The sequence below is a fragment of the Lindgomyces ingoldianus genome (genome assembly GCF_010093535.1).
Source record: "Lindgomyces ingoldianus strain ATCC 200398 unplaced genomic scaffold BDR25scaffold_20, whole genome shotgun sequence".
NCBI lineage: Eukaryota > Fungi > Ascomycota > Dothideomycetes > Pleosporales > Lindgomycetaceae > Lindgomyces > Lindgomyces ingoldianus.
Window position 1 is genome coordinate 1,117,750 of NW_022985181.1, and position 8,903 is coordinate 1,126,652.

At 50.2% G+C, this 8,903-nt stretch overlaps 3 protein-coding genes across 3 annotated transcripts; 1 reads left to right on the forward strand and 2 right to left on the reverse strand.

Annotated features, from left to right (window-relative positions):
* Window positions 1-126: 126 nt before the first annotated feature.
* BDR25DRAFT_288646 (MFS general substrate transporter) lies at window positions 127-1,970 on the reverse strand (the record flags this gene model as incomplete). The annotated part of the gene is made up of 3 exons (XM_033688404.1): window positions 1,380-1,970; window positions 1,224-1,321; window positions 127-1,173 (listed from the first exon to the last, which is right to left on the reverse strand). Exons 1-3 carry the CDS (start codon window positions 1,573-1,575, stop codon window positions 127-129), a joined length of 1,341 nt encoding a protein of 446 aa, XP_033546531.1. The 5' UTR covers window positions 1,576-1,970.
* A 165-nt stretch (window positions 1,971-2,135) lies between these two features.
* BDR25DRAFT_304393 (uncharacterized protein) lies at window positions 2,136-4,900 on the forward strand. The gene is made up of 2 exons (XM_033690200.1): window positions 2,136-4,231; window positions 4,285-4,900. Exons 1-2 carry the CDS (start codon window positions 2,240-2,242, stop codon window positions 4,846-4,848), a joined length of 2,556 nt encoding a protein of 851 aa, XP_033546532.1. The 5' UTR covers window positions 2,136-2,239; the 3' UTR covers window positions 4,849-4,900.
* Window positions 4,901-5,866: 966 nt separating this feature from the next.
* Window positions 5,867-7,846, reverse strand: BDR25DRAFT_47192 (uncharacterized protein). Its single transcript, XM_033698622.1, has 2 exons — window positions 7,474-7,846; window positions 5,867-7,058 (listed from the first exon to the last, which is right to left on the reverse strand). The coding sequence occupies exons 1-2, from the start codon at window positions 7,672-7,674 to the stop codon at window positions 6,192-6,194; spliced, it is 1,068 nt and encodes a 355-aa protein (XP_033546533.1). The 5' UTR covers window positions 7,675-7,846; the 3' UTR covers window positions 5,867-6,191.
* Window positions 7,847-8,903: the final 1,057 nt, after the last annotated feature.

Below are 8,903 nucleotides of genomic sequence, written 5' to 3' on the forward strand. Positions count from 1 at the left end.
TCTAGCTTACACTAGCCTCATCGGAATTAATATTGACAGCTGCGTCTATTGGGATCAACCCTCCCTCGCAAATTGAGATACAGGTCAAAGCACTAATCCGGGAAGCTCAGATTCAACTAGATGAATCTACAACCAACCAACTCGCTTCGCAGCGAAACCCCAACCACCAAGCAGGGCCGTCGTACCAGTGAAAACGATGAGTGCACCATATCCGCTTCCATACGCCATTCCCGCTTTCCATGTACCTGCATGTAGAAGCGCTTCGCTCAATGGTCCACTACACAAGTTTCCTACGCCCTTGCCGGCCGATAGACACGCGAAAACCATACCAGAGTCAGCCCCTCTCTTCTTCTGTTTCGTGTCGCGAATAATGGCGCTCCAAGTACTGGACTGGCAACCTGCGAAGGCCCCATAGATGATGCAGAAGATGTAGAGGGGCACAAGGGACGTTGAAAGACCCCAGAGAAGGAAAACCCCGATCGTAGAGCCCATGGCGGAAACGAAAAGGCAGGTGGTGACGTGGTACTTATCGACGGCAACACCCATGCACATGCATCCAACGAATGCAGCGCCGTTGAGAAGAATGACAGTCAGGACACTCTCAAAGTTTGTAGCGCCAAGGGAGCGAGCGAAGGTCGGGAGATAGATGGCTGGGAGAAAGTAACCCAGGCTTTGAATGACATTCCCGGACTGTAGAATAAGATAATTTGAGCATTTCCAAAAGGACATATCAAAACTGCGGGATTGTGAATTCTGAGATAGTGGAATCCGTTGCTTGAAAAAGAAGAGGATAGGGAAATTAAGCCCGACAAAAGTCAGAGCGCAAACTCGAAGTGTGGTGCGGAAGCCATAAGTATGAAGAAGCCATTCCAAGACAACAGGGAGAATGGCGCCAGATAACCCAAGGCCAGCCATTGTAGCACCGTATGCAAAACCTCTGCGGCGTACCCACCATTCTTCCAAATAGAAGAGGATGGGAGTCCATGCAAAACCTCCGCCGATGGCATAGATGATCCCTTGAGTGAGGATCAAGTGGGACACGTTAGTGGAAAATGAGCCCAGGCCGAGGGCGAGACAGACAACGACGAGGCCAATTGGTGTTGCCCATCTTCGCAGCTTAGGGAAGTATTTCAATAAAGCAAACATAATCGTAATATCCATGTACATTATTCCCTAAGAGAAGATCAGCACTAGATCTTCAGCTAGATAATACTCATTCCTACCATGGCACATGCACCTACGACGGCAATGTTGTTTGAGCCAGCAAATGGCTCATGAGTACTGTAGTATTCTTGGAAGACACCGTAGGAGGCTGGAAATCCTGTGTAGCTTGTTATTAGTAAATCCTAAGAATAGGATCCACGACTAAATTGACTGACCCCATATTAGTGCCTCGAGCATGAAGCAAGCTAGGAGACACAGCCAAGCATCCTTTCCACCATCGGCTGGTGGCAATGAGAATCCCTCATTCGCTTCAAGTGAAGTGATTGATTCATTTCGATAAGCTTGAGCTTCGTTGGCTGATTGAGCTTGTGATTGTGGTCTTAACTCGACCTCGACACCGCTAGAAGCCATCTTGCCTAATAGAAATACTGCGGTGTGAAGAAGTGGATATTGTTGTCAGCTCCACGAAGAAATGCCAGCGTCAAAAGGACTTTGAGATGATTGGGAGGGATCAACGATAGGGCGTGCAGCTAAGGCCGATGACGGAGTGCAGGAGGGGCCATCTCACCCAACAAGCTCACCACAAACGTTCTCCACTTTGAGTCGGGTTATCCTCCACGCTTGTGAGTAGAACGAAAAGTTTTGCTAGTATTTCTTATGCCCTCTATTTCCGTCTCGTGAGCAATTATTTCCGGTTCTGGAAAGCCTGGTAAGGGCCATGAACTGGGTCTGTGATGTTGTGTTGTCATAACGGCAGGAGAAATCTATCAGGAGACCACTGCGACTTCGAGGCGCAGGGAAAAGACGAAGAGGAAAGAGAGGATTTAATAGAGAGATGGAGATGTGGGCGAAGCAGAAGCAGACTTTCTTAGTCAGCAGGGGTGGAGCGGAAAGAGCGGAGCGGGATATTAGTGTGGCTCCCCAAACGCGAGACCGAATCTTGACGCGCTCCAACTTTTACTTTCCCCGACTACATTTACAACCTCCATTGCGCCACCCCTCCCTGCCTTAACCGCGTTTCGACATGCTGTACAGCTTAGCGACCCCATAGTATCCTCTCTCTCCGTTCCTGATCATGGACAACTCTCTACTATCCTCCAAAAGGAGGAAACTCGATACCCCGACCCGCTCGGTGTCGAGCCCGCTCGCAAAGCGTCCAAACCAGAGGACATCTGGACGATTGATAAATCGAACAACATCACTAGCGAACGGGCACACAGCCGAGAAACTGACCGCTTCCCTCCGAAAGTCTCAAGGATTAAGGAACAAGGGCAGCACCCCGAATGGCACTACGAACAGGGCATCATACTATCAAGGACAGGCCGAGAGAAAGGATGTATACGATGATATCGATGGAGCGTTAGGCGTAGAAGCGCCTGCAGAAACGCCGACCCGGACGCAGAAAGGGAGGCCGAGAAAGAAATTCGTTCTGGATCCTTCCTTGCCCCATCCTTTCAAAAAGAAGAAGTTGTTAGATGCTGTAGATAGCGAGGATAGGTCGGATAAACTTCTAAGTATTGATTCCACACCACGGGCCACGGATACGAACGCCATGGACAAAGAGCAGAGTGTGAATCGGGAAACAGGCCGTTCTCTCCTCAACGATTCAAAGCACGGGACCGGTCTTGAAGCCGGGATCCAGGATGAGTTAGGTGATGCATCCTCTACACCTTCAAGGCGGAAGGGCTTTGCTAGTGTGGCTAGCATAGGTGCGAAAAACTTCGTTGCGCGGACCTCTTCCAGATCAGGTGCCAGGAGCTCTCGTAAAACAGGTGAATCCGCAAAGGAGCACGAGGATTCTACCCAGCCTTATATCAACGGTATTGACGGAACGCCGTCAGAATTGCGATCGAGCAGGAGAGCCTCCGCATCTGGGAAAACCCGGAAGCGGGCCGCGACCGAGACAGAGGACGATGAGCTTGCTGCCGCAACTCCTTCCGAGACAGCAAAACATCAGAGCGCCGTTCAAGATTCCGAGGATGATTTCGGCGATCGTTCTCTACCCAGCAATACGAAGAGCATAAACCTACGACGTCGGCGCAACCGTGCGGATCATACCAGTAACCGGGACGAGATCAGTATGCATCCTGAAGACGAACAAGCCTCGGATGCCCCGACAGAAGTGAGTGACCATGACAAAGATCTCATGGACGTAGATGGCGGCAGTGCTCTCGATCCTACAGAACCGAGTCCTTTCAATATCCCCTTCCGGAAGGAGAAGGCGACTGCTCCCCTCAGTGGACATCTTGAGCCAGGGCGAAAGTTAGACCTCCTCAAATCCATTGCCCTAGAGCGAATCATGGGAAAGCGCCCAACTCCCTTGATTGGGCTAGACGAGGAGTATAAGACCGTTCATCAGCTCATTGAGCATACCATCACGGCTGGCGAAGGCAATTCTATGCTCTTGATAGGAGCCAGGGGAAGCGGGAAGACAGCGCTCGTGAACAAGATTCTCATGGAAATCTCGAAGAACAACAGCGAAGAATATCACGTCGTCCGACTCAGCGGGTTCATCCACACCGATGACAAAATTGCTCTCCGCGAAATTTGGCGCCAATTAGGCAAGGAAATGGACGTCGAAGAGGACGGAGGTCTGAGCAAAAACTACGCCGATACCCTAACCACTCTTCTCGCCCTTCTCTCCCATCCATCTGAACAGACCGGTGAACTCACTGACCAAGTAGCCAAAGCCGTTGTATTCATCATGGACGAATTCGACCTATTTGCTCAACATCCTCGACAAACGCTTTTGTACAATTTATTCGATATTGCCCAGTCCCGGAAGGCTCCCATCGCTGTACTAGGACTAACCACTAGGATTGATGTCGCGAACAGTTTAGAAAAGAGGGTGAAAAGCCGGTTCAGTCATCGCTATGTTCATTTGAGTCTCGCAAAGACTTTTACTGCTTTCCAAGAGATATGCAAAGCGGTCTTAATTGTACAGCCAGAGCAGCTTAGTGTTGAGGAGCGGGCAGTTCTCGGCGAAGGGTCTCAGTCTGCACCGGGGAAAGGGAGTGAGAAGGGTCCGAAGCAGGATATCCTTCCTGAGTGGAACGCAAATGTCTCCGTAAGTCAATCTAGTACTACATTCTCTAACTACACGGTCTTAATTGATTCTAGTCCCTATTCGCCTCGAAGTCTTTTCTCAAAGACCATCTCGCACCTCATTTCTACTGCACAAAATCCATTTCCACCGTCCTAACGTCCTTCCTTCTCTCCACTACGACTCTTTCCGCAGAGTCCTCATCCCTCAACCCATCTCACCTCCTCTCCCCACCAGATTCTAAACTAGCTCTCCTACCAACACTCTCCACTCTCGCGCTCTCGCTCCTAATCGCCGCCGCCCGCCTTGACATTATCCACGACTCCGACTCCTGCAACTTCAACATGTGCTACGATGAATACGTGACCCTCGCTTCCAAGGCCCGGATCCAGTCTGCGGCTGGTGGCGCGAGCAGTAGTGGTGGGGTTAGCAAGGTTTGGGGGAAAGAGGTCGCGCGGCGAGAATGGGAGTGGTTGGTGGAATTAGGGCTTTTAATGCCGGTATTGATAGCAGGGATAGGGGGAGCTAGATCCGGGTTTGCTATGATGAGATGTGATGTTGCTCTCGAGGAGATCAGAGGGGTGTTGCAGAAGGAGAAGGGGGTTGATAAGGGGCTGGAGCGGTGGTGTAGGCAGCTTTGAGGACGTGGCGGTATGCATTGACGGGGTATGGGAATTCATTGATGATGTTTACATATTGCATGAGCAGGCATACTGCATAGCAAGCGTTGTTTTGAGTGCTAGCATTAACGTTAAAATAGAATAGAGAAATGCATAGGTGATTTCCCATGCGCTCCGATATGCTTCCCGCCCAACTCGTTCACTGAACCTTTACTAGCTCTCATGAGGTATTCCTTCACGAATGACGCATGCCAGCAACGTGGAACTGTCCTAAATGTAGGTTGGGTGCCTTGAACACTCCGTGATGCTGACAAACGTTGGGAAACTAATATGGTTTATAGAATGTGTAGCTTCGAATTCTTAGCACCCAAAATTTGGTTGGATGCCTGGAAGCGAAAAAGAAGTTGTACAACGCTGAAGGATACGATGTGCAGTGAACTGAATCATCTGCACTGAATGTCGAGCCTTGACAAGACAGGAAATGCTAGGTTTCAACTCCATCACTTTTCATCGTCATGAACTCTTTAAACTACCATGTGTTATACCAGTCAGCTCCCCGCAGAGCGTAGCGTAGCACGACTGCGTCAGTCTTCCTTTCCCAAGAATGTGTGGATCCCAAACGACCAAAAGTCGCTTCATTGCTCTCGATCTCTTCCAGGTTTACACTGCATTATTGATCACCTTGATCGAATATGCCTTCACCGAGTCAATTAAATCCACACTTCAAATCGCTTGATTGGCCCGACCAAATGCTGAAATTGGAAACGGTTTATAGAGAATTGGTTTGCAGGGGTATACGAGTTTGGTTAGATTGATTGGTGAGGGACTAACTGGAGTTTTGTTAGCAAGGAAACCTTTACCGAGGGCACCCCTGACCTGACTGCCCCACAACTTAACGACTTCATGACCTCAGGGCCTCAAAACTTCAGGACCTCACAATCTAACCTGCGGCTCCCTCCCATTACCAGCTACGACTGCGCTTACTGATTTATGGCCCGACCACATTCGACCTTCAAACTTAGAAAATTCACAATTCAAGCTCATCAACACTAGCAAGCCAGCCAATACATGCTCCTTTTGAATCCCGCTCACCAACTCACAACGCTAGATATGATTGAGCTGATGGGTAACGAATCTCCTATATCCTTTACAACCATTTCATCTCACCAACCCCATCCAAAACCTCTACGACCATCTCTTCATATGATGTATTCATCTCTCAATCCCTCCAGGTCCGAAGTCCTTCTTAACGTCATACATGCTAATAAACCTCAAATGCCACGTTATACCTCAAGAACCATGTATTACTTAAAAATTACCACGCCACCCAACCACGCACCTCATCTCACCAAGCTCCATTCCACCTAATCCCAATACGTCGCCCACTTACTCTTCCCCCCAAGCACCCCCACAAACTCTCTCGCAATAACCCGATCCGCCTGTTCACTCGGATGCAACTCATCATACCAAAGATAGCTATCCGGGCTCGTATTCTTCACACAATCGCCACCTTTCAAATTACACTGATGCACAATTCCTGTGACATTGGCCGGTGTGGTGCCATTCAAATACTCCTTGGGATGGCTCCAGATATCGGTGATAAGCGCGTTGACGTCGAAATTCGCGATTTTAACGTCATCCCAAGACGACGAAACTTCGAAAGGAGTTCGGTATTGGTAGATGGCGTTGGCTGTGGCGACGGATTCGTACATGCGCCATGAGATTTCCGTGATGTTGCTGCCGGCTTTGTTCGGGTAGTATTGGGTTGCAGCGAGTCCGCCGTTGGACGGGACTGCGTATTGCGGGAGGAGTTGTAATGGGGCGAGATTCATGAGGACGAAGTACCGCCCGCCGTTTTTATATAATTTGTCGATGGTCGTGTACACACAGTCGACATAATCAACCAACGTTTTCCCCGGGACCTGCGAGTCCGTCAAAAAAGCATTGTTGCCAAGATCATTAGTACCGATCCAGATTGCGTAGGCAGTGTCGTGGGGCGTGCCTTTGAAGAACCTTGTGCCGTTCGGGAGTCGGTATTGGGAGTCTGCGATGAAGGCGGGGAGTTCGTAGCCGGCGATGTCTGGGAATGGCGCATTGATGGCAGAAAACCAGCGCGGGGTGATGGCGTTTGAACATACAGCGCCGGAGACGGCGTAGTTGTATAGGCTGGCACCGGAGTAGATAGAGGCGTAGCGGGACCAGGAGAGGCCGCCTGAGGCCGTATTTAGACCCTAGAATCGTCAGGGGCTGAAAACGAAGGCGTTTCGGGGATGAGCGATATGGATCTTGAATTTGTGGTAGGTATTGATTCTTTGCGTAGGTAACAGCAAGGAAATAAGTGGTTGGAAATATCGGCATGGAAAGCTCGAAGAATTGGACCACAATTAGAATGGGATACACTGAGATGAAGAATATGCATAGGAAAGGCAGACGCTACGAGAGAATCTTGCAGTATATGTAGAAGAGCAGGGAAACTGGTAGTAAGGGTGTACGATAGAAGTGTGCAGTACAATGATAAGATGGACAAGGAAAGTTCGAAGCGATATACCCGAGTTAAATATTCATGCCGAGAAGCATTATAACTGCAAGGAGATCGCGAAATCAACCAAAGGGTGGGTGACGTAAGAGAAAAATAGAGATCCATACCACTGGCTGCTCCCATCCAACAGGAGGCGCTGACCCATTGTGATTGATAAAGTACCCCAGCCGATTTTCGTCTGTGTAACTATCACCAAACGTTACCAGGCTCTTGAAGTTTTTGACATCCCACCTTCCATGCTGCGCATGACCGGTGGGAAACCCTAGACTCAAAGCTAGGACCGTTGTCGAAGATGAGCAAATGCGCATATTGGAGACCGGGCTGGTGGGAAGCGGCTGAAGGGCCTAACCCAGGGAAGTGAACACCGGTATAAGTATTGGAATGATGGCGAACTTGATTGAACTACGGTTTAATTAATGGCTCCCCTCCGCCGAAGCTCCGCCCAAATGCATATTGAGGCCAGGATGGTGCAGGGCCGCGGCGAAGAAAGAGGGGGTGGTCGACCCGGGGAGAGCTTGAATCTCGCCGGCTACGGGAGCTTAACGCCATTTGGGCCTGATCGACGGGGTGATCAGGCTAAAAGCCGTGGAAATCAGGAACCTCGCGTCATGGTGCTGTATCCTATAAAGAGGACAACATGCTGATGGGATTATTTAGCGACCGAACATCTGGTTTAGAGGGAAGTCTGAATTTCTCCGCCAAAAAGCTCGTTCAAGCGACCGGGCGATTTGGGGGGGCCTAACAGGCCCGACAGGGAGTTGAGCTCGAAGACATAGCGCAATTGATCTGAAACGAACATTCATCAACTCCGGAGGAAAAATACAAATTTCTCTCGATCCTAGCTCTCTTGATCTTAGCTCTCTCGATCTTAGCATGCAAGATGACCGTTGGTGGGGTGGGGTGCATGTGCGACTTGTCCGTGGGAGGGATTTGCAAGGGTGCCAGCTTTTGTCGTCCTTTTCGATCCGACGAACGATAATGGCTTAGTGCGTGGAGGTTGTCTTGACGACAGGCTTATTAGCTGCAGAAATGGTTGATGAGGAAATCGTACGATACAGGACCGCAATTGTCATGCTGACCCGGCGAGAGAATTTGGCTGAAGGGAGAGTTTGATGAGCAGGATCCGGGCGGGAAGAGGGCTCATTTCTATGGCTGCCCAGCGGGTGCGCCCAGCTCATCATCACAATTCTGGCACAAGAGCTGCTCGGCTCACGTGCATGTAATCGTATGCGCTCTCCAAGACCACCCGCTTCCCCGCTGCACGCCGTTTGGGCGGTTAGCCAGCTCGTCTTCTCAGGCGGATGGTGTCGGGTTGTGGGCCCTCCAACCCCATCTGTGTCCGGTCATTATGCGACCAGTCCAGAATGAGGCTTCTTGATAAACTAACGTGATTCGAGTAAGGGAGCATTCACCCCGGTCGGAAGTCACCGAATGGAAGTCGAGAAGGATGAGTTTGGAGACACGGCGGCAGAAGAAGTTTCGAGACAGAAGGAACTCGTAGAGAATCAATCCGCAAGTCCCTCATGCCAGGCTGTGG